This window comes from Anas acuta, chromosome 1, assembly GCF_963932015.1.
Source record: "Anas acuta chromosome 1, bAnaAcu1.1, whole genome shotgun sequence".
In the NCBI taxonomy this organism is placed as follows: domain Eukaryota; kingdom Metazoa; phylum Chordata; class Aves; order Anseriformes; family Anatidae; genus Anas; species Anas acuta.
Genome location: NC_088979.1, coordinates 184,219,443 through 184,245,904, shown reverse-complemented (window position 1 = coordinate 184,245,904; position 26,462 = coordinate 184,219,443). Strand labels below are relative to the sequence as shown.

The 26,462-nt window shown below is 37.7% G+C and overlaps 1 protein-coding gene across 3 annotated transcripts in view; it reads right to left on the bottom strand.

The window, feature by feature from the left end:
- The window catches only part of IL17REL (interleukin 17 receptor E like), a 48,548-nt gene extending 22,431 nt beyond the window's left edge, over window positions 1-26,117 (bottom strand). For 2 of the 3 annotated variants that reach the window (XM_068669673.1, XM_068669674.1), the window contains exons 1-3: window positions 25,949-26,117; window positions 6,963-6,990; window positions 748-897 (exon numbers count right to left, since the gene is read on the bottom strand). In XM_068669673.1, coding sequence (XP_068525774.1) covers window positions 748-897; window positions 6,963-6,990; window positions 25,949-26,050 — 280 coding nt within the window. In that variant the 5' untranslated portion in view covers window positions 26,051-26,117. The remainder of the gene's footprint in view (window positions 1-747; window positions 898-6,962; window positions 6,991-25,948) is intronic. The other variant, XM_068669675.1, reaches the window with a different exon arrangement.
- Window positions 26,118-26,462: the final 345 nt, after the last annotated feature.

Sequence of the window (26,462 nt, the reverse complement as noted above, 5' to 3'; positions counted from 1 at the left end):
TTCCTAGCTCTTCCTTTTTTCCATTTTTAAAAACGGGGTTTATGTTTCCTCTCTTACAGTAAGTAGGAGCTTCATCAGACTGCCACAACTTCTCAAATGTGATGGAGAGTGGCTTAGTAACTTCATCCACCAGTTCTCTTCAGGACCCATGGATGCATCTCACCAGGTCCCATGGACTTGTACACTTGGTGTTCTTCTACAGTGGGCAGTTCTTCATTCTCTCATTCCCTGCCTTTACTTTCTGGGACTTTGGCTATGTGACTGGAGCTCATATTGGTGAAGACTGAGGCAAAAAAGTCATTGAGTACCTCAACCTTCTCCATATCCCAAGTAAATAGGTCTCCCATTTCCTTACAATTCCCTCCTGGAGAGGGAACTGTAACTTTCAGAAGCAAAAACTGTTTCTTCTGTTGGAGCAGATGGAATTTGCGTTTGTGTATGTGTGTAGATATTTGCATGTGAGAGAGCTAGAAATAACAGCAGTATTCTTGGGGCACTGGTAGAGGATAAGTATAGTATGTTAGAAGTAAAAATTTAGTTGCATTGAATTCATCTCAGTTCTCATTCCCTTGGGAAATTCATGACCTTTATCCTGTTTTGTAGTTAAACAGTTACACAAAAAATCTTTCTGACACAACTACATGAAAACACCTTGGACACAAGTATTACACTGTGGGACAAAATTTGGCTGAAAAGCTATAAGCAAAAAGTAAGCAGGAATGACTCAGTAGCAAATCTGCTTCCTACCATCCAGACTCAGAGATCCTTTAATGTTTAAATGAAGAGAGCATGGGCTTCCTTGGACACATTTAATCACTGTTGAGATCTTCATGCTTTTCAGTATCGTAGAAGATAAAGATGTAGGAGCATCATGGCAGAAGCTGTTAAAAATGTCACCTGCAAATGTAAAACACAAAGACAGAGAAATCTCATTGTGTACAGGATATTTCAGTGGCAGAAAACACCAAAGTTAAGCTCCAGCCCTACTGGAATCAGTAGGAAAGTCACCATTGACTTCAGCAAAGCCAGCACTTTACCAAAGGTATCAAGGGACCAGAGCAAGTACATAGCTGCTTGACTTCTCTAGCAATGCAGTGGGAAAGAATTACATTACAGATGGGGTTTCATAATAAATTTCCTGGTTTAGGGAAGTGTTAACCCAAAACAGGAAGGAATCATAAGTCTAGAGTGTAGCTAGATTAATACTGTTTCTAAGTAATCAGATCTGTTAGATCATGACTAGACTAATAATTTAAGCTTTTTTTTTTTTTTTTTTTTTTTTTAAGAAAAAAAAAATTACTGGCATATTGTGAGCACTCTCATAGGCAATTTTTAATTTTAGGAGGGATTGCCTGATGGTCTCAGACGCTGTTAAAATATAATTTTCACACAAGAGGGCACCATTGCATTCCTAGTCATGGAAAAATCACTGACACCTATGGAATTGTTTTCCCCTTTAGACAGGCACAGCAAGAGATTTATATATATATATATATATATATTTATATATATTTATATATATAAATATATATTTATATATATATATATAGTATATGTGTATGTGTATATATATATTATCCAGGCCTTATTTAAGGTGTAAACAGAACTTCTGAACAGAACTACTGATTATCATCTTATTTTCCTATGCCAATTTAGTCATGCTCAAAAGCTTTGGACATGGGTTCGTACAGCTGATTTCTGTAGACTAATGCAAAAGAAAAAAAAAAAGTCTTAAGGCTCCAGATCTCATCAGTTAGCCATATTTCAACTCCTTCTACTTCTCAGACTGCTCTGCAAAGAAATCGTTTATGAATTTATTTCATTCATTTATGAATTTATGTTAATACAGTGGATTTAAGCCCCAATGCATTTCTTAGGCTTATCGATCTCATATACATTGTTTGTAGTCCCAAAAGTAGAGTTTAAGAGAGTGCCTTAATGAATAGCCAGGGAATTGGGTTTTGTCCCTTGGCTGTGTGTTTTACAATGCAGAACGCCTCACTTTAGCTGCAACAACATGACAGCAGTTTCTTTGAAATACTTCCTACCCTATTAACTTCAGTACATAGCATGAAAGTTAAAAGACACCTTAAGTAAAAACAAGTATTTCATTTCCCATTCTCCTCCCCCTGGGGAGAGGCTGGAAGAACAACAACAGAAAAAAATAATAATAATAAAAAAAAAAAAAAGAATAAAGAAAAAAAGGAAAAAAAAAAAAAAAGAAAAAAGCATTTGACCTTATTAGTCATACTGTTTAACATACTCCTAGAAAGTGCTCAACTATTATGAAGAGCTAGTATGAAACTACAATGGCATGATACTGTGTTTGCCATAAAATACAAGATAACATAGAATCACAGAATCATCTAGGTTGGAAATGACCTTCAAGGTCACAAAGTCCAACCACCAACCTGACCTACTGTAGTGGGTTTATAAGGCAAGAATTTGGTAGTGCGGGGACTACAGGGGTGGCTTCTGTAAGAAGAATCCAGAAGCTGCCCCATGTCAGAAAACAACCTGTTCTAGCTGTCCCCAAAGGGACCCACTGCTGGTCAGAGAGAAGACAATAAAAGACGTTGGTTGAGCCTCTGTGAGAACAGATTTTAGAAAGGGAAAAGAACTGCTGGGCAACAGCAGCTGGGACAGCAAGGAGTAAGAACTAGCCCTGCAGACACCAAGGTCAGTGCAGAAGGAGGGCAGGAGGTGCTCCAGACACAGAGCAAAAGTTCCCCTGCATCCTGTGGAGAGGCCCCTGGTGGAGCAGGCTGTCCCCCTGTAGCCCATGGGTCCCACATGGAGCAGATCTCCACGCTGCAGCCCGTGGAGGAGCCCCCGGTGGAGCAGGTGGATGTGGCCTGGAGGAGGCTGCACCCCATGGAGAGCCCCCACAGGAGCAGGCCCCGGGCCAGAGCTGAAGCCCATGGAGAGGAGCCCATGCAGGAGCAGGGGGTCTGGGGGAGCTGCCGGGGGACCCATGTTGGAGCAGTTCTTGAAGAGCTGCTGCCTGTGGGCAGCCCCCACAGGATCAGTTTGGGAAGGATGGCATCCCATGGGAGGGACCCCACATGGAGCAGGGGTAGAGAGTAACTGTGAATGAGCAGCAGAGGAAAAGCATTAGGGACTGACTGCAGCCTCCATTCCCCATTCCTCTGCACCACACAGGGAGGACGTGGAAGAAGGTGGATGAGGAGAAGATGTTTTAGTTTGTTTTCTTTGTTTCTCACTTGCCTAGCTTCCTAATAATAGGCAATACATTTTATTAATCTTCCTACTGAGTCTGTTTTGCCCATCACGATAATTGTTGAGTGATCTCCCTGCCCTTATCTCAACCCTTGAGCCCTTTTCGTTGTATTTTCTCTCTCTTTCCCTTTGAGGAGGAGAAGTGGGAGAGAGGTTGTGGTGGAGCTTGGCTGCCCACCTGAGTAAAACCACCACACCTACCAAGTCCGATCACTAAACAATGTCCCTTAGTGTTATGCCCACCTGTCTCTTGAATACCTCCAGAGATCAGTATTCTAGCGCTATTTTTGGCAGCCCATTTCAATGTTTGACCACCATCTCCATGAAGATACTCTTTCTAATGTCCAACGCCCACTGTCATACAACTTGAGACTGTTTCTTTGCATCCAAATACTCCTACCTCAAATCATGAAGAAAGGGTGCATCCCTCAACATCTAGCCAAGAATTATTGTCAAACACAGATGCCCATTGACTCACATAGAAGATGCATTCACAGTTCTCCCAAAGGAAAGGATGCATGGACAGTAGGATGGAGCGATAAAACACATCCTTACTTATCCCTTCAAGCATGAAGGAAAGTGCTATAAATGTAAAGATTAAAAGTATATTAACCTGTACAGGAGCACAAACCTTTAGGGACAGCTGCCTGACTGTAAGCAGGGACATTTTTTTCTAGGTCATGATTTTTACCTTCAAACCAAGAACAAATAAGTAATATACTGGATAAAATGAAAAGACTCTTTCACTTTGGAATTTCTTTACATTAATTTTAGAATACATCTGAGAATTGCAAAAGATGCTCTAAAATTCATTAATAATAATTTAAATGTGTCAGATCATGCATGGACATATTAGTTTGGATCTCAGTTAATACATAATACAAGGAAGAGTTTACAGAAAATAATTTCCCTTCTCTAAATAATCACAGACACTTCTGGAATCACAAAAGAAGACTCATTTCTGACTATTTCTTCTGTAAACTTCCATTAATACCTTATAATATCCCTTCGCTTTCCCACCCCCTTTAAATAGTTTCCTCTGGAGCACGCACCTCCTTCTTTTTCTCACAAGTAGTTTGATCTACACACCTCAGTAGACATAAAGGTGTATCTTGCTACACAAACCATCTGCTGAGTAAATCTTGCCTAAATTTTATGTTTGTGAATTATAACTGTAATTAGCCCTACATGAGAGAGGGATTGTTGCTGTAATAAAAGAATCCTTAATTATGGACACATATAAACCCAGGCATAAAGAAGCCAAGTATTATTATTCAGCATGTAGACACTTTCCTTGTACTTTTGCCATCAGCTTAACCACAGCAGATTATTTTTTTATCTGATGATGCAGCAATCAACCCAGAACTGTCACGACAGCAAAACACACCTTGTGTATCCTTGTATAATAGAAGCCAGAGCTGAGCAATGAATACGCAATAGAAATGATTAGATGGATAATTTGAAGCCTCAGGAAAGAAGATGAAATTGGAGAACAGGAAAAAAAAAATGCAGAGAAACCCCATTACTAACAGGCCCAGGGCAACTCCCATTAGAAACTCCTAACTGTTTTATTTTTTTTTTCTGGTATTTGTACCCTACAAGAACTGTAAGAATCTGAACTACTTAGGATAGTGACAGTGCTAAATCTGTTAAAATATCTACTGTGCACTAAAATTGCTTCACTGGGGCATCATTCCATCAGTATAAATTGGAGTAGCATTTTAAACCTATTTGCATATGATTTACCACGTTATCTGCTGCATCTGTGCATTATGATGATTTAACCATCCTCATAAACAAACTGTCCTAAGATAACCACACTGTGCACTTCAGTTAACAAATACCAACATTTGCAACTTAAAATTACTTGCACATTATGAAACAAATTAAAATGCAGCCTCTATTTTACAATAGATTTCAATGCACAGTAAATTCAAAGAGTTTTAAAGTTGTGCATCCAGAAAACATTTCAAACTTGCAAGGATAGTGAATGACATGGTGTTATACTGTGCCAAATATATTTTCTGAGTGATTCTTAAATCAGGGGGTCTTGATAAAGTACAGCTAATTTCAAACACTACAGTAGCCATTACGTACTACTAATACTTTGGGAAAATGGGAGGGAAAAGGCAGTCAAAGCTCTGTTGTCAAAAGCTAGAGAGCTGATAGCTGCACATTCTGCAGAATAAAGTCATCTTTTTGGTGCAGCTAAAAGCATTGACTACTGGAAAGATGCTTTATTACATAGTTAAGGTCTTTTGAGGTAATTTTGCGTCAAAAAATAAACAAAATGCATGACTGTAGAAAAGGAAGTATGGAAATTAGTACACACCCATTGTTGCACAAGTGAACTAGGATAAAAACTAAAAAAAATGGTTTTTTTCATCACTCTTGTAAGGCTGAGTCATCCTACATGTTACTTGTATTAAAGATAGCTGATAAGTCATTTTCAGGCAGCACTGAAAACCCACAACCAGCCCTGCCTCATGTACATCATATTGCAAGATAAGGATCTTCAGTTTACAGATTAAGTGCCTAAAGTCTATATCCAGCTAGGAGTTAAATATCTAGTTTAAGTTTATGTGTATCACCTAAGAACCTTTGGCAGTCAGATAGAGGGAGAACCCCTCTCACTTCCATCCCAGCACATAATTCACCTTGTCTTAGGATAGGTGGAATGAATCACCACCTTGTGGTACCAGTAGTAAGTCCCCATTATCTAGATCTGCATTTGTGTAATACCTAGCAATGATTTTAACTCATAACCAACAGTATTGCAAGTGTCCTTCCCTTTCAGGCCATGGTTGAAGGGTTAGGTTTCCTCAGCCTGTGCTGCCCAAAGGTATGAAGACATGCTTCAGCTTGGCAGAGCAAAGATCAATACCCCTGTTTCTCTCTTCTTCTCTTCCATGCAGTTTGTGTAACTAGCGGCTCACCTGTCTAATCCAAATAATACTCATTCGCAGTCCTGGAACCAGCCACTGATGGTTCACTCTGCTTACCAGTAGAAAGCTAATGACTTTTCCATGTGGGACTTTTGACTGCATCCCTTTCAGAGCCACGTTCTTTCTATCCACCTCAACAGTACATGTTCCACAAACATCATGCTTTTGGAGTAAGGCTCAGGACAGCTGATATCCAACTCACTGTTCCACCCCACAGCATTAGAATCTCACTCGCTTGCAGTTCAGTGCCAGCACTTCTCCCTTTCTGTGGACGCTCTGCCATGTGGATCCAGGAAAGGCTTGGTGGAGATAAGCAACACTCTGAGCTGGGACTCCAGGTACAACTGTCCTCTAAAAGGCAACAGTCTGTAAGGCACCTGCCTCATACTTCCTTGTCAAGCAAATATGGACACTGGAAGAGTGATTGATGGAGGCTCCACAGTTTAGGAAATTCAAGAGCCTACATTATTACTGTAGCCAAACATAATAAGTAGAAGCAATGAAAACATGTGAGTGGAATGTCAAAGCAAAATCTCCCAAATTTTCCTTATCAAAGCTATGGTAAGAAAAATTATAAAGCAATAATGCACAATTATTAACCTATTATTTACTGCAGCCTACCAATTTCCAGTGTTTTGTACAAGGAAACTTGTAGGAAATACCCTGTCAAATGGCACAGTGATGTGACATGACCAGGAAAGCAGACTTATTATTAGCAATAAATTATCTTTATTTTCAGAAAACAAATGTAGTAAAAAGTGAATGATGTATACTCACTGGAAGGTTTGCTTTTACAATGAACCCCCTGCAAACAGAAACAAAAGTATTACAAAAGCTGTTCTGAGGAAATTAAAAAAATAAACATTACTTAATAATTATAAACAAATATAAACATACCTTAAACAAGTAAGCATATTTACAGACCATAAGAGAAATCACTTTTGAAATGAAAAAAGATTTACAAATACAGTAAAAATGCACGCTACTACCCCATATGATGGCCTGATAAGTTTAGGGACACAAGATCAATATTAATCTTATTTTCATGTATTTTCAACAAAGGTGTAACTGTTATAACAAGTCTCAGGTTCTATCAAATAAAGATATAATTTTATCATGCACTGCCATTTACATTGACCTTTTTTTTTTTTTTTCACAACAAGGCAAAGAAGCTAAGTGATTGTTTAATGGAAGACATCTATAGCTCTTCTGAATGTTAGACAACTCTTAGAAGATCACACTAGGCCAATAGAAGGAATTATTATGGCAACTGCAAATGAATTTAAGGAATAAGAGTTGTCATTTTATTTCTGAGAACTATCTGGCTCAGGATCCTGAAAATGAAATTACTCAGGCACAGTACTTACTATGTTCAAGTGGGCAAGTGTTTTTGTAAGAGGCAAAGGGAGCTGAAACTGAGATTTGAACAGTTTTCCAGCTATCTTTCTGACAAACTATGACCATTCCCAGTAAAATAAAAACTCAACCACGAACTAAAATTTTATAGAATATAAAAATAGCAAATCTTATTCTGAATACTCTGCATTAAGTGCTAAATACAGGCTATAACTAAACAAATATATTTTTCTCCTGTTCTGACATTCAAGCATCTGACATAACACTTACACTGGTGTTCCTTACTATATGGCATAAAGTATATTCCCCATTACTTTCCTTTAAAAATCAGTGTCTCATTCACAGAGATGCATTTGTCACACCCACAAAAGGAGCAGGTACCACCTTGACTCCTCTGCTCTCAAATGGACAGGAAGCTCTCAGTCCTCTTAAAGCATTTAATAACCTTGTCAATAAGCCAACAGTCTGCGAGTTTTAGAGCCAGCAAAAGTCTCTTAGTGGACATTGGGAAGTCCTCAAGTTGTAGTAAAATACAGAGTTGTCAGCCTGGGTAAGTAGTAGCATGACATAAAAATACCTATTGCTTTGTCTTCCACGTGGCCATCATCCACAGGTAGTTTTGTCCTCCCCATAAACACAGCTCTAGAGCAAAATCATATTATTTCTGAAGGTGTGAAATTACAGCCCTGTGACAGCTGCACATGTGTATGCTCTTACCCTGGGTTAGCTGATAAGTGCACACTTCATGTAAACTTCTATCCTTCATGGCTGCATTTGAGTTTTTAGCTAAATAAGTTTGTTTTCAAAGAAAGCCCTTAGAACACCACTGGCCAGTATCTAACCTCTATTAGTTATCATTCTCTTCTATTCATTTGTTCATTTGGAACTTTTATATTTAATAATCTCTTCTGTGAGTAGGTTATCATCTTTTATAATTGGCAGTTTGTCACTATGACCCATAAAAGTTGTAGAGGCATAAAATATGGTCACTTTTTATAATAAGACAGAGGTGGAACATATTTTTATAGACTGAAAATTACAAAAACTATCTGTGATATTCTTAAAAATATTATTTGGCTGCTTCTATACAACATTACATCTACACTCAAAGAAGGGAATCTAAAGAAATCAAACTTCTTTACATAACTGTTCTAAAACGGTATTTCTGTTTCAATGGTTTCATAGAATCCTCATTTCTCCTTGAAGGGCTGAAAAATTTAACTGATGTGACCTCATTTCTGTTGCAATGAGCTCATAGAAATATTTGTCATTTATATATTATTTCTGAAGAAAAGCTTCATTTGTAGTTTGCTAATTTTTCTGATGCAGATTCATCAGTAGAAGAAAGACTATAGCTTTCTGACTAACTCAGTTCGACACTAATCCAATAAAAGTGGAACATGCCAGCTCATATAAAACTCCACTGGAATTTTAACTGCAGTTTCAAAGATCTAATTGTGAGTTATTTCTAACCAGACCCTGCACAAGTATGCAAAAGGACAATCTGAATTCAGTGCCTTTTACTTGAGGTCCTCAGTGGCCTTAGGGAATGGAATAGACAAACACACAAACTGAATGCAAAAAAAAATCAGTGAGTGAGTGAGTTAGGGAGCTAGCTTTCTTAGTAAGAAAACCTAACTAATGGATCAGCTAATTGCTGAGCCACTTCTCACTGGAAGGAATTAATCTCTCATGAGGTTGATAATTTAGCAAATTACTTCCATATTTTTAATTTGCCACTTTACAGCCAGACTATTGAAAATATTCTAGTCAGGTGGTTTGAGAGAGTTCCCAATTGCCAGTCAAAATTTCTTAGATTGTCTTCGAAATAGTTGGCTATTACTTTCTCTTTAACCCTTCTTTCTGGTTACCATCGTAAAAATGTATTAGATAAAAATCAAGATTCCATAGCAGTAAACAACATAAATCTCAAAAAACTTGGAAGATCCAACCTTCACTTAAAGAAGACCAATGTTTCAGATCCCCTGTGTAAGATCTGACCTTAAAAATGCAAATCATATGTAAATCAGTTAAGTTGCAGACAAGAAAACAAACCACCAGTTTCTGTGAGGCCGTAGGATGTTCAAGAAAACCTATATCTTCTAGTCTGTCCAAATTAATTCTCATTTTTCACTACTGCTCATATCAGTCTTGGTCTCTGATCACACAGTAACATCCAATGTTTATTTTCACATCTTCTCAAAAAAAAAAAAAAAAATTAAAAATAAACATATCCAGCACTGATTTTGATTCTGGTATGGAAACATTTAATGGATCTTGGGCACTTAAGTTTTTTCGGGGTGCGGAGTTGTTGGGAAGGTTTACATAAATAATCAAGCATTTGCACAAGCACTTGCCAGTTACAGTAAGCATTTGGTCACAGCACAATTCCTTTTTTTTTTTTTTAAGTGATTGCTTTTTATTGTACAATACCATAGTGTTTTGTTTTTTTTTTCTCTTTTATAATCATTTTGCAAAATAGTCAAACGAGACCATTTGTCTCAAAGAAGAACTCAAATAAATTAACCAAGTTCCTCTCCCACTTTCTATATCTTTTGTTTTCAGGAATTTTCAGTGATGAATGCAATAGAAAAATATAACACACTAAACCCAGAATGGAAATTTTCTTCCCCTTTCACAAATGCTGTGGGTGTTTTTTCATGCAAAAATGAGATCCTGAACATGATAGTACATTTTAGTTCAATACAGAGAGCATCTTTGATTCATATCTGCTTTGGCAATGAGCCTAAGCAAAATATACTTACACAATGTACAAACAGTTAGGGATTTTCCTATTTCTCTAGGGTTTTCCCCATTTGTGGTATTACTCAACTGTAGCCAGAGGTTATCTGAACAGACACCACCAACGTGCAGCATTCTGAATAGAAGGTGTGGTGCCAACTTTTTAGCTAGCACAGCAACTTCTCAATCTAAGTCAATTGTAATATCACATTGTGTTGTTTAAAGACTGTAGAGAAGAAAGTGAGACCAACAGAGGAAGACCAGGATTTGGGGGCATGGGGGGTATTTTCATGAAATTAAATTGCTGAGGGAAAGAAACAAAGATTAGACCTACTTTCTATTTTCTCTTATTCCTCCAGGCATTGAAGCAAAAGCAGTATTGTAAAAATTCTTCTCTGAATGTTCTGTCAACCCAGGAAAGAGTTTGAGGCTAATTTGGTTTCACAGTCTGCCTGCCAGCTCTGTTGTACCTTGTTCATAGGTTCATTCTGTAAGGAGTAGTAATATCCCTTAAAATGCCTTAAAATATATTTTGGGGCCATGTTGACAACAGATACTCAGCATTCATTCATTCAAAATACCTACACTAATGTCAGTGAATGTAAAGTGAAAAAAATTTCCCCCTTTTGAGATATCCTCAGCAGAAAAAGCTATTACCTACACTACTGTCTAAAGCCAAATTATCAGAGAGGGCTAAGAAAATAGAACATGACTATATTCTGAAGTTTCCCTCTATTCCAGCAACTTGTGTTCCTTGATCACCATTAAAAGCAAGCAAGAGGCTGTATGTCATCTTACAACACAGTGAGTAAGCTGTCCTAATGTAGTGTGGTCTGCAAGAACCAATGCCCAAATAGTAGCCAAAAGGCTGATAAAGATAACAAATCTAGTAAAGTTGTTTATTATTATTATTATTATTATTTCCTGTCAAGAGGGGATACTCTGCACAAATTCATCTTATTCTACATGGAATTAGAAGGGATCTCTCAGATCATTGGGCCTAGTCCCCCGAAAACCACAGGTGCCACATCACCTATACCTTTCAAAAACGTTTTAAAATAAGACAGGCTTTTGTGTGTACTGCTCCAATGCCAAAGCTTTTCCGGAAGCCCTGTTCTCTAACAACAACAAAACTTTTATTTTCAAAGGCAAACATAATAATGGTTAGTTTTTATTGACTTCTGATTGTGTTTATTACCTTTTCACTTAAACAGATGCTTTCTAACCTGGAATTTACTTCCCATTGATCCACAACCATTAATACATCTTGTCTCAGATTTTGTTTTGCAAGAGCCAAACTATTTTATTCTCTCTCTCTTTTTTTTTTTCTTATTTATTGTATTATTTTATTGTAATAAAATAGCCTTTCCTTCTTACCATCCTCCTCCTCACCATTTATTTCTATTTTAACATGTATTTCTTGGTTCCAGGCGGTTGGACCCAATGACCTTAGAAGGTCCCTTCCAACTGCTCTACTCTACTCTACTCTACTCTACTCTACTCTACTCTACTCTACTCTAATTTCTATCCTATCCTATCCATTATCCATCCTATTCCTTTAATGGGGTGGCCAGAGCCATTGTACAGTTCTGAAGATAGTTTCCATGAGGGCCATGAGGGTTTATTCGGTGCCTTGTAAAGTAGTAATGCTCTTTGTGTCAACCAGGAGCACCACAACCATATGGTTATATCAGTAACCATCCTTAAATACTGACAGAAAGCTGCCGACCCGTTTCCATGTAAGTAATCCACTATCAGCTTTTGTCCATCAGCTTACCCCACTCAATTTGTGGAAGGACAATCCTACAGATGTTCTGGGCTTTAAGAGTCCCAAATGTTTTCTCATGGCCTTTAGTGAAAAACCAGACAAAGATGATCTGTCACCTCCATAAAGATAAGGTCTTTGAGAGGTGCTGTGCCAAAGTGCTGTGGATCCATGAAGCCTGAGAAATTTGGATAGAAACAGAGCTGTGTCATGAACTTCTCAGACTTCCAACACATTACCATAATTTCCTACAAAGACTTTCAGATACAGAAGTAATCTGGGGAAAACTTCACAAATGGAAACAATTGAATATGCTTTAGATTTTCACAGAGCTATTTTCATACACAAAGAAGATAATGACTTTGCATTTTACATATCCTTGATGCTGGTGAGAACTGGAACCTCAGAGGACTCAGAGGACATTCTATTATATTTCATTTTAAGTCATGTTTAAATATCACCCTTACTGTAAGAGAAAGCACAGGGATAATATAAAAGTTCCTGTCCCAACAAAAAAAAAAAAAAAAAAAAAAGTCTTAAAAACATCAAGGTCAAGTATTTATGTTAAAAATCATGTTATTACTATAACTATCATGTTATAACTTGGAAATTGAATTAAATTGTGAGGATATTTACTGAGAACTAGAGGAATTATAAGAATTAACATGCTTAATATGAACACTTAGAACTGTTAAGGATTCATAGCTAGTTCTGATACACTGTCCCTGAAAGACCTTTTCGCAAAAGGAGCATCTCTATTTGTCTTGATGTCATCTGTAATTACTTTCATTGCCAAGGAAAAACTATCTTTCTGGCAAACAAGGTGGTTCTTCAGCTTCTACTGACACTGTAATCAGATACACATCGATGGCATATAGTGGAATCAGCTAAGAAAACAATTGGACTGTTATACATGCAGAAAAGAAACAGGCACTAGAAGTTAAGGCAAAGCATTATTTTTGACTACTGTTTCTACAAGACCACCTGGATGTTGCCAGATTTTATTACAGAATGCTAAAAACAAAACATCTGAGTCATGACTACATGTTCTCCGACTCTGAGCAGCAACTCTCTCTGCGAGCATACCAAACTGAACAAAAAACTTCCAATCACATGGGTGCAGTGATGAATCTGAGAGGATAAGCACAACTGAGAAGTGCAATAATGAGCTCAGCCTCAGAAATGGGCTAATTGAAGTCACACATTTTTTGGATAAGAGCTGTTCCATGTCCAACAGCACAAGTTAAATTCTGCCTGCATTAACATCATGTTGACATGCTTCCAATTAAACATTGAGATGGCAATGAACTAACAGGGAAGAGATAATTGGGTTTATTGAAGAATATTGGACAGTCCTCGTCAAGGCTTTACAAGGATCTAAGACATAGCATCTCACCAATCTTTGTATGCTGCACCATTTGCCCTTTAACTAGTATACACAAATGGGCAATGAGCCCACAACTTCTTGTTTGTCAAAACTGAAGGCCAGCATTTCCCTTACAGCCTACCAGTACTTCAGAAATGCAGGAGCATGTGACTAACACAAGACCTTCAGGCCCCTTAGATTTTTGTCTGTTTAACTTCTACTATTCAGGTGTAACAGAGATTTGTGTGTTCAAGACAGCATATACTTCCTCCTGCATTGTATTGATGCAGAAGAACCTTGTTCTTATATTTTAACTGGACTTCCCCATATTTTAACTGGACTGCAAGTGGCATCTAACTTCCCCTGACCATTACTGCAGGACAGAACAAGTGAAAGAGTTGGCAGCACAGAAATTTTATCTCTGGGAACTCTTTGCAGTGGCATGCATTCATCCTATAAGTGAATGTCCAGTCAGAATGGTATTGCTTTGAGGTCTCACAACTGGGAAGAATATTCCCCCCTTGTATTTTGTTTAAGTGAATTGTACATAAAAATAATGCTGTGATACTAAAAGGGCCTACACACAAACCAATTGCTTTTAAAATTATTGGACCAAAGGGAGCTATGACAGTCTGAAATAAAAGCTGCCTGATCTATTGTGTGCTTCAACTCCAGGACTAGAAGCAGGATTTGCCTGGAGCAACAGCATGCTCTAGCTTCTTCTTTTTTAAATAAATAAATAAATAAATAAAGTCAACCATTTTTATGTCATGTTTCCTAAAATATTAATACAAGTTGTTAACAAAACAAAATTGCATACAATAGACAAAGTAAAATTAAAATGCACTTTGAATGCCATACCCTCAGCTGGTATAAATCAGCACCATCACATACATAGAGTGTCAAAAATTTCAGACCACTCAGCTACTTGAAAGGAAAACTAATCTACCAAATCAGCACTTCCAGTCTAACAATGAGACAGGGACATTCTAACACAGCATTAATGGTTATTTCAATGAATGACTGGAGTTCTCATACAGAGGACGATAAAATGGAATCAAGGAAATTTGGGGTGTAAAAGGTCTCTGAAGGTCACTAAGCTTAGCCTCCTACTAGAAGCAGTATTATGGCCAATACTAGATCAAGTTAGGCATGAATTTGACCAGTCCTCGAAAAACTAAAGGACATAGGTTCCACAACCTCTCCAGATAATTGTTGGTGACCAGTACTTTGAAGTTAGGATGGCATAATGATCTCTGCTGCCCAGAAGAAGGTACAAGAAAAGTTTAGTACAAATCCCTCAGCAACACGGACAGCACTGTGACTTGCAGCCACTGGAACCAGTGGGCAGTGAGATTCCACAGAAAAGGAAAAAGAAATAGAATAATGAAAAAAAAAAAATAAAGAAAAGAAAAAGAGCAAGAACTGAAAATTATTAAGAGACCCTGTGGGCTAGATTGGCCCCTCTTGCTGCTGCTGGAGGCAGTGGCTATTTCTTTTGGAAGGCCTTAACATTTTTATATTCCACTTACTGTCTTCTCATACATCCCAGCACTATTCCTCCGCAAAAGAAGCAATATGTTGCAGGCCTGGCTTTCCCGTGCTCTGGCATACACAGCAAGGCCCTCACCATTTTGCTCTGGGCAGCTATTCATTTTTCTTGTGCTTAGAGTCAGTTCCAGGAGCAGAACACTGCCCTGAAGTACACTATGGCCTTTATAGATGATAAATGTCATCCTCCTCACATTCACAAACTGTGGAAGACTGGTTTTAACTCCAAACCTTTGAAAGTCAGTTAAAATCTTTCCACTCGTTTGAATAAACTTTGGATCAGATCCAAATGTGGGAAAAACTTTTTGCCTATAAAAACTCTGCTCATGAGAAAAGTGCCACTAACACCGTTTCCAAGTCAATTTCTCTTTGTGGATTTTACATTACTACTGGTAGTGAAATGAAGCCATGGTCTGCAGTCATTTGCAAAATGAGATTAAGTCAGCTTTGTGTTCCAAATCTAAAAGAGGCTTTAGATGCCTGAAACATCATTTAAGCAAGCTGTAATTATCTCAGCCAAACACCATGATCCATAATACCCCATTAATTGCCACCTAACCCTAGAGGCACCTAAGCTTATTAGGCAGCTCTCTTTCAGACCTGAGAGCTACCTGGATGTTTGGGACTTGGTATATAGTTCAAGACCCATACAGAGCAGGAATGACACCTACCTCACGCCACAGTTATTTGGGATAGCATACACCCACTTGTGAGACAACCGTGTCCCCCAGTGTATCAGGTGGCTGGAAGGGATTTCACGGTAGTAGAGATTAATCTAGCAAAGCTCAAGACTAGCTTCCCTTTCAGAATGGGAGCATTAGAAAAGAAAAGCAGAATAAAGGCATGTTCCAGCTGTTATACTCTATCTGTTCAAGTCCAAACCTCAAGGAGAAGCCACATCCTCCTTAACCTGAAGCTGCTCTAACTCTACACAAGTTATCTTTTTACCATGTTGCCCAGTAAATGAGAGTTTCCCAGGCCTCCTGTCAAAGCAGTGATACTGTATAAATATGAAATGAAAGACTAATGGTCTGAGAGAAGGACAGGCAAGAGAGAATGAATTTTTAAAGTCAAATGCTTTCGACATTGAAATGGGAGATCTTTTTCCTACTTCAAAGGCTACTTATATTTTATTTTAAGCATTCATCAAGAAAAAAAAAGAAAGAAAAAAAACTTTGGAAGAGTGGGTCTCAGACACTACTCTGACTTGGGTATCTGGGCTCCAGAGAGCTGAGTTAAAACTAACCTTGTGCTTAACTTTTTCCCTTGGCTCACTTGAGGCAGCACCCCGCTGAGCATGCAAGTTTCTCATATTGCCCTGACAAATGTTTAATGCTATCTCATGATCTCCATTTAATCTGCATTTAATAACCTAGAGCAATAGGAAAAGAACAGGGTCACAGGAATGTGAGAATGTCACACAGATATTATACTGATTTTTATTTTTTATTTTATTTTAATTGGGGAGGGGGGGGAGTAGTTCTTAAAAACAAGAATGAGCTTCCTAACCCCTTCCCAACCCTGTCAGTGTGGTTCACAAAGTCATATCAAAATTTAGAACAAGAAAGCAGACTTGGCAAAACTCCTTGTAAAAGTTTCAAGACTTTGGAGGCCATATGTCAGGCCTGAGACACACTTCAAAGTCATGGAGAGAAACAAAGGAGCACATGCTTTTGTTGGTTGCAGCTCTCATAAAAATGGTGTTTCTCCCTCTTGCCCTTAGACACAGAAAAAAAAATTAAATTATAATAAGCTTAGAAATACTATTGATTACAGCTCTTAGTGTTAAGAAGTATTTTTAAATGTTGATTTTGTTTTTATTCCAGCCTTAGCTTGTTATGCAGTTGTGTAAGGATGTAAGCCCATGCAAATGATCCCTCGGGCCATACTGGAAGCAGTGGTAGAGTAGTCTCAGACGGCAGTCCTGACAGGCCACTGCATTCTTCCTTGGTGCCATATCATCAGTTAAGGAACTGCTTCCATTAAGACTTCACGATAAAGATGATAAAATCATCATGATAGGATCATAGAATGGCTTGGGTTGGAAGCGACCTTAAAGATCATCTAATTCCAACCTACCTGCCATGGGCAAGGATGCCACCCACTAGGTCAGGTTGCCCAAAGCCCTATCCAACCTGGCCTTGAACACCTCCAGGGATGGGGCATCCACAGCTTCTCCGGGCAACCTGTGCCAGTGCCTCACCACCCTCTGAGTGAAGAATTTCCTCCTAAACTCTAATCTAATCTCTCTTTTAGTTTAAACCCATTCCCCTTTTACCTGTCATTATCTGGCTGTGTAAAAAGTCACTTTCCATCTTTTTTATAAGCAACCTTCAAGTACTTGAAAGGCCACAGTGAGGTGTCCCCAAAGCCTTCTCTTCTGTAGGCTGAACATCCCCAGTTCTCTCAGACTTCCTTCATAGGAAAGCTCCTCCAGCCCTCTGATCATCTTCATGACCCTCCTCTGGACCTGTTTGAACAGCTCCACATACTTCTTGTGCTGAGGGCCTCAGATCCAGATGCAGTACTAAAACTGGAGCCTCACAAAGGCAGAGCAGAGCTCCCTTGACCTGCTGGTCACTCCTCTGTTGATGCAGCCCAGGACACAGTTGGCCTTCTGGGTGGCAAGCACGCACTGCTGGCTCATGTTGAGCTTTTTGTCCACCAGAACCCCCATGTCCTTCTCAGCAGGGCTGCTCTCAATGAGTTCTCCACTTAGAGATGAATCCCATGGCTGGGATTGCCCTGACCCAGGTGCGGCACCTTGCACTTGGCCTTGTTGAACCTGATTAGGTTCACACGGGCCCACTTGTCAAGCTTGTCCATCTCCCTTTTGACAGCATCCAAAATATATGAGTAGTTATAATTGTGCTTGCTTTTCTTTCTCTAGCCAGAGCAGAGAGAGAAAAATTGTCTTAGTGCATGTAGATGAAAAACATTTTTCTTTTTTTCAGTTGTAAACTTGAAAATCTTGGAGAAAAAGGATTTATTCTCTAAATACGAATATTTGGATTTTTATGGCATCTGAAATTCTTAATCCTACATCAGAAACTTATACCAGAACCCCTGCATATATGCCTCTCTTTTCAGGAGCAACAAAAGCCAAAAATATATTCCCCTGAAACTGTGTCAGTACAGGAAAATGAAAATAAATAAATAAACAAATAAATTTGCTGCGTAGAAAAGCTCTAATGAAAATATCTATACTATGAATCTATGAATTTTAGTTGCAATATCTGCAATTCAAGATAACTAATATAGGAGCTAGTTATAAATAAATTTGGAGATTCTAAGGAAGAATAAATCTTATAAAATATAAAATAATAAGTAATCAATTTAAAAGTCATTACATAGCCTATTTCTCTTTTAACTATTAATTCTTAATTTTGAGGGAAGGGGGACTAAAAAAAAAATAAGGGATAATCATCTAGTTTAGGTTTATCTTCTGAATCTTCACAAACTGTAGTTGCTAAAGTTAGCACTGGTCCAATTAAAGGTGGCAGAGGTCCAAAAGAAGTGGTTCCAAAGAGGCAGGATTCCACCAACTTTACAACAGCCACATTGTTTCACCTGACTCTCCTGATCACACAGTTGTCCCTAGAGGCAGCAATAATTCCTGGGCGCGGCCTCAGTTTAATAATCCCATCAGTGTTCAGTACCTTCATATGTTGCTTCACTCTATGTCTCATTTTTAATGATAGCCCTTACTTACTAAAAACCACCTATGCCACACATTCTCCTAAAAAATATACTTTTTTTTTTTTCCCAAAGTGGATGAGAAAAATAAACTACAGAGGCAGACTGAATGCTAACACTGATGTGATCACACTCTGTAAAATTATTATACTATATCCTACAGAAAAATAATACATGAAAAACAAGGGGGAAGATTGAAAGAACTCATGCTACTGACCAAAACTTACCATGAAGCTTGATACTCTAATGAGAATTGCTAAAATGCAAGAAAAAACTATGAACAGGGAAAATTACAGTACAACAATATCAACATTTAAAAAGCAGTGGAGAGACCTGTCGTTGCAGTCATGGAAGGAAGAACAGCAGGTCAGGGAGATGAGGAAGTGGGAAAAAGATCAAGGAAGTTTGCATATTTAGGAATGAAAGGGGAAAACAAAACTGAGCACAGTGAAATGTATTAACTGCAATAAATTCTATTTCCTCAATGTTTTTCCAAGAAAAGACAATGAATGTACATCTAGCACCATACAATGGTGTTTATATGATTCATACTTTCTGAAAATATGCAGACAAGTAGAGGCAACTCCAAGACCATCAGTTTTCCAGAAGTGATTGAAATTTACCACACATATTCAAAACAACAAGGCTGAAACACTTTTCTGCAGGAGAAAGAGCCACGGATCATTTGCTTTGTAAAACTTAAACTCTGCTCATTTTTACACAGATGCTTCTTTAATGGAAGTGCAAGTTTCATACAGTTTTCCAGTAAGTTGGAACTTTCCCATACTTTGCATACAGAAAGGACAGCATATGCAATACAGTAAGGCAAGTGTTTGGCTCCGTTGACTGTTCCAAAGCAGCAGTAAGTTAAATATGACTTGAAACACTATCTTTAGATCAAAAAAGAGGAAATTACACATAAAAGAAGAGATATTAAGGTTAGAAAAGAACTCAAGATGCCATCTACTCTAAGTTTTTGCCTTAGGAGGAATTATTTTTATCTGAGACATATCTGAAAGATACTCTTCAAGCATGTGTAGAGATCTCTATAAACTCTGCAGGCAATCTATTCTAGTGCTCAGCATCATTAGTTACTGTGACTTTCCTGCTCATTCATGACTTCTCAAAATTCTGGACCAGTAAATTCATATATCTGTGAAGGCAGGGTCAGGGTTGTGACATGTTCATATCACATCTGAGTATAAATGAATTTACTGGTTTGGGGATCATTCCTAGCAAAGCATACCAATTCCTAGCCAGAGCTACTCTGGAACTTCCTCTGTAACAAACTACTGCTTGGGAACATTTTCCAGTTTGTGTTTTATTTATGAAGGCAGATAACTGTGGTTTTCAAAAAGCAACAAGTAAATGTTAATAAAAGCGGGGACACAGTATTCCAGTACTTAAAGGTTGGTTACAAAGAGGACAGAGGCTCTCTCTTCACAAGGAGCCACATGTAGAAAACAAGGGGCAACAGGTACAGCTTTACCAGGAAAGGTTTTACCTTGATATAAGAAAGACTTTACAGTGAGAACAATCAGTCACTACAATAACCTCCCCAGGGACATGATGAGTCCCCATCAGTGAAGGTTTTCAATGTGCAATTGGACAGAGCACTAGATGATCTCATTTAGGCTCCCTTTCCCAAAGGATTGACCTGATGATCTTTCAAGGTTCCTGCCAGCCTGGGCTGTTCTATGCTTCTATGACTGATCAGTGCCAAAGCTGATGTATAAAACGTATGCAGCTCATGGGGATGATGGTAACATAGTACATATAACTTTAAATGTGTTCCTGGCTTTTACAGCTTGGTAGCCATTGCACCTCATAATTCATGGTTCCCAAAACTCAAATGATTTTTAGTTGGGGATAGAAACATTGGACCTCCTTAGGTCCAAGTTACCCACCTATCTGGGACTGAGGCCCAGATCCTCAATGCTGAGGCAAACACCAAACAGGCAGGAGACTATCCAAAACTATCCTTAGAAATAAATTATTTAAAACATCCTCTTGTTCTTTCTCATTTTTGATCACTCCTGATTCTTCCACAAGCAGAGGCATTCTGGCAAGAGTAGGAGAATGAGACTGTATAAATCAATGAGACAAAGTATTAGGTACAGCATTGCCAGCTCCAGCAGATGTACAAATTAAGCCAATTCTAGACCTTTCTGCAAGAATTCCGTCAAGGTAACACCACCTGGTCTAGTACAAATTATTACCTGTCTCTGCACAATTTTTCCTGCTTATGTTGTCTCCTTCCCTGGAGATATTCAAAAGACACATGGACGTGGTCCTGGGCAACCTCCTCTAGATGACTCTGCTTGAGCAGGGGGTTTTAGACAAGATGACCTCCAGAAGTCCCTCCTTATCTCAGCCATTCTGTGATTTTGTGATTAGAAGGTACAGTTTAGACCAATTACAAGCAGTTTTCCAACTGCAAAGTAGTCATTCAATGAGCAATATTACACAGATGTGGAAAGCGCTTGCTCCTGAATTTTGATAATCCCCATTGAAATTTGAGTCCAAATGAAGTTGAAGCATATATTCCCTCCCTAAGCTCAGGACTCAAATATATTAATGAGCTAGAATTCCCTGCCAATAATAAAGACCAGCTGCTCCCATCTTCTGCTGAACTTATATATATATATATATATATATTTACATTTTTATTTCTATCTCCTGGTACAGGTACTGATTGCACACACTTGTGTTGATGTCTGATGGTGATAAAGGTTCTAACACTGACTTGTGTTTGAACTTCAGGACACCTTGTCAAGTCCAGTAGCAACATCCGCTGACTTTGAGTCCCCAACTTTCATGACTATCTGTAGTGCCTTGGCTTTTGGTACTCCAGTGGCTCATTTCTTTCCAGACCTTGCAACCTTTTTCCAGAGTTCTTGAGGAAGGGGAAAGTGGGAAAGAAAAAACAAGAACTACTATTGCAATTTTTGCAAGTCCTGAATTGCAGAGCTTTCTCCATCTCCATCTCTCCTGAAAGAAGTGGTGGTAGTTGCTGTAACTATGAGGAACATTGGAGAGTTTAAGTTTTTATTTGTATCTTTTACTGGCTGTTTTCTTAGTTGGGGGTGACGAAATGGGACGGCAACCAATGAATGGCATAGGACACAGCAGGAAACATTAAAGCTATGTGTCTCATGTTATTGCCAAGCTATTTTTGACCATGTAAAACAAAGACCTAGAGATAAATCACCTAAACTTGCTAAACTGCAACTCTCCTGACTACCAGCAGAAAAGACAAGCCAGGATATCTAAGCAAATGGGCTAATATAGTGACTCAAGATGATTGAGCCCCTTAAGTATGACTGCTTTGACTAATGAAAACTTAACACTTAATTATAGTATTCAAAGTACTTAATTAAAACCTGTAATTAAGACATATCACACAGGAAGGTCAGCACTATTTTGTACTTGTGAAAACTGGAGAGATTAAATTACTTGAATAGGCCCACACAAGTAAGTCAATGACAGGCAGGGATGCAAAACCCAGGCTTAGTATTTAGGGGATGCTCCCATAGATTGCACTGCATCACTGCAAACTTTAGCAGAGGATATGCTTTACATTTTCATGCATTTCCTCCAGTCATTAAGTATATCTTGGCATTCACAAAAAAAACTGTGGTAAACCATCTTCCCTTCCTGGGACTTCACAGTGGTATCTCCCTCACTTGTTTGCTTTGAGAAAAACAGGTCTCTGATCTTGATCTCCATTTACCACATCTAAAAACAGTTTTTTTTACCATGTCTAAAAACAGATTTTAGAGAAAAACTGAATTATGTCACCTAGATTCTCATGTGCATTGTTTAAAGTCTTGCTTACCATGATAAAGAAAACTAATGCCAATTTATGTTAGCTGAGTTAGCAGCCTGAGAGCTGTATTGTAACACTGGTTTTGCAATGTGTAGTATTCAGTCAGAATGGTCTGATCCATGGCATAAATATCCAGTCAAGAAACACTACACACTTCATCTATGAATAGCACGAGCAGGCAGCAGCTATATCAAGAATTTGCTGCCAATAATCTTTATAATCGCAGGGGAATACCACATTCAGTTTAGGGTTTTCTTCTTTATTCATAGACTTTGGAAATGTTACTGCATTTAATGGCAGACAATACAAATACTATTTCATAGTTTTCTGGAAAGGTTTGGGTTTTTTTTGTTGTTTTTCTTTTTTTTTCTTTTTTTTTTTATGTAGTGCACTTGATCTTTACCAGCTGTTGAGTCAAATTTGGCATAGGTCTGTTTCTTTCTGTACAGCCTGCAAACAATGTGGATTGTAAAATGAGTAGGGCATAAACCCAATTTCAATTGCAGTATGGGATTCCCCTATGCTTTTACAGGGAAGCATGGTTGATAACTCTATTTGCTATTGGATGAGGCCTGGAGACCAAGCCCATTGTAGTTAACCTTTGAATACCAGAATACCATACATGTTCTGAAGCTAAGCCATTAAAATAAGGAAGGGGAAAAAAAAAAAAAAAGACATAGTACATGATGAAATCTTGGTGTTTCCTTTGCTGTCATTCAATCCACAATTGTATATTTTCATGCTGTTTAAATTGCCATGTGATGCTTGCATAAACATTCAATGATCTTTTGTTTTCTCCTTTCCTGTACTGGAGCAAAGTAATTTGTGGTACAGTAATGAAACCTGGATATTTTATAAGCCAATGCAAAGATGTCTTGCTGAATACTCCTGGTAAACTAAGAATGATTCATTGAGTTGTAATAGGATCCAAAATCTAAACAGTTGAGTGTGAAGGTTTTATTAGGTCACATACCTCAAAACAGTTATGTCACAATTTCCCTATTACGTACAACTAATGCTTTACTCTGCTAAGTACAAGAAGTTGCTTACAAATACTCAAGGGACATAGTCACCTTAAAATCTAGTCTGATGATCAAACTCAACATTTTCAGCTACTAAGCGTGCTCAAGATCCCCCTTGGCAACACCTAGAATTTGAAAAATACAAAAAAATCCAAAAGTTTCCCCTATTCTTTTTATGAAGAACCATACAACCTCAGGATTGACTCTGCACAACAGAAACTCACTATATAGATTTACAGGAAAACTTCATAAAGGAAGGAAAAAACCCTGTAACATACACTTATAATAATAGTAGCTACAGAAAGCTTCTGATGGCTTTAAAATTACAATATCTCACTATCTCATTAAGTAAATTGCTAGAAAAGGCAATCCCTTTGACTCTAAATTCTCCAAGTTGTGACCTGATATGCTAGAACAGAAGACAGTAGACATATATTGTGCGTACACTGAGAGCTAAGTTGTAACCTCTGGTTAGTGCCCCTATAAAGAACATTTAGTTGTGAATTATGAAGGTAAACTGCTCCCTTTTAAAGTAACTCAGGTAGGAATGGGATTAAGGCCATGGGATTGTGATGGGTTATGTAGGAAAACTGAGGTTACTTCCAATGGAAAAGGAAGGAGTTTTCTTTAAGAACCTAGTCATGAGACTCTAACATTCATGTGGCTAAAATGCTTTACACTGGATTGAAAATCCTAAGCTGGCAGTAATTTGCCCTGTTGAGATCATTATTGTTTCCAGTGAGAAAACATTTTTGTCTTAAAAAGTCATTAATGCATTCAAGATTCCACTGAATACATCTAGCAGAAATATTACATACAGAACATAAACTGTATTCTGTCTTTTACAATCAGAAATTATATTGATACTTCATTCTATTATACTGGAAATAATGCATTTCCCCTGAAAATTTAAAACAACAACAAAAAAATCTTTCTTACTTATCCAGCCTTCAGTGCTGGAAAAGTTGTAAGATAGTATCTTGAAAGCAAAGAAAGGGATCCAGTCTCCCTAACCCCACAACTCTGCCAACATCTTAGGCAACTCGTGAATCAGTCTTCCTAACATACATACCTAAGACACAACAGAGAATTGTGCCTTTCAAGGTCCACAGAGGTAAAACCTGTCCCCTAGACTGGACCCACCTTAGAAGTTGTTCTTGTATTTTACATTCTGAGTCTGAGAGTTAACCACTCTCCGGAGAAATAAATTAGAAAGGTAAAAGAGATCTATTTTAAACACCCATTGCAGCAGATCAAGGAGACCCATTGCAGCATTGCAAGGCGAATAAATTACTTAAAATGCTTATGTTATTGCACTCATAAACTTAAGTACATAACTGTTGCTGAAGAGTGCTTGGGTACATCAAGAGATTAATCTCTCATTACTATATATTATTATTTTAAAATCATTATCTAAGTGGGGAGAGACTGTGAAGAATTTGAATTCAGAAATATAAAACAACTTTTAAAATATTTTTTCCCCTCAACTCTAGTATTTTATAAGCATCTTTGTTCCATCTTTATTACATTTTAGGATGCACACCAAATATAGAATAAAATGCTGTAACATACTAACTTAGTATCTGGGTAGTACCACCACATGTAGACAAAGTCTCGGTTGCCTGTCCTAGGGACTGTGACATTTTCAAGCAAGACTCTGTACATACAGCCAAACTCTCTCATGCTATGAATTCCACTTCCCCAAAGTAACTACATACTTATCATCCCCTACTCAGTCTGAAAATATCAGACACCCTACTCTTTTTATCTTATTTTTTATTTATCTTTCAATATATTCTCATCTTGAACGTCCGGAATGCCAAGAGAAGCAAAATATCTCTATACTGCCCCTTTGTGGGGATATTTGGAAACATTCAAAATTCAAAGCCATTAAAGAGATGGTATGGCTCACACTCCACTTTTATGCACATACATAAGTCATTAAATTTAATAGTCCAGTTACATTCATTCCACAAAATGAAAAACAGGTTTTACTCTTTCTCAAACCTAATTCATTTATTCACAGAAAAGTCAGTGTTTCCTATATTCCTAACATAAAGAGCAATTTCTGAAACCTCCCGTTCCTCCCTGTCATCTATTTGGCACCACATCTTATTGTAAAAACTTAATCTTCAAAGTACTTCATATAAACTAAATCATTTTTATTACCGTTTTTCAAATACAAAAGACAGATTTTAAAAGGTACTAACAACAACAGCAGCTGGAAATTGTGTGAAATGCATTTTCTTATTCCCTTACTAACAGTCATCTTTGCCACTTTATATAGTTAATTGAGAATGACAGGAATATAAATCAAATGGTCAGGATAGTTGAAAGGCTTTTTCTGTTTTTGCTTTCCTTCTCTGCTTACAATTATTTTAGCAGCATACATCTATTATATTAAACAATAGCAAATAGGAACAAGTAAGAGATTACCTGAGAACATGAAAGTCCACATTCTTCAATCCTGGGAATAATTTGACAATCAGAATTCCACAAAAGAATTATTAGAAGAATCTGAACATGAATATTTATCATCCTAAATTGAAAAAAAAAAATGAAATAAAATCAAAACCTCAGAAGAAGTCTTCTACTCTGACAATTCTCTCTCTCATGCCAAAACTTTAATATGAATTTTAGTCCCTCCCACAATACCTCTGAGCTCCTCCCCATTAAAACTTTTTTCAAAGACAGAAAATTGCTAGTTGTGGGAAATAAAAATCATGTTCAACTCATTTCTTGTGTTCCTTAATGAAAAGTGGGAAATATGAATTTCTGACAATTACAATAAAAGTCTTTTCCTTCTGTTTTTCATCATGACTGGTTTGGATGAGTTTTAGTAAATTTCTTTCTTTTTTTTTTTTTTTTTTTTTTTTTTGAAATTCCATATATAAATGAGAATTTTGTTTCCAGTAGTGATGTAGCAGACAGGTTCACTGGAATCCAAATG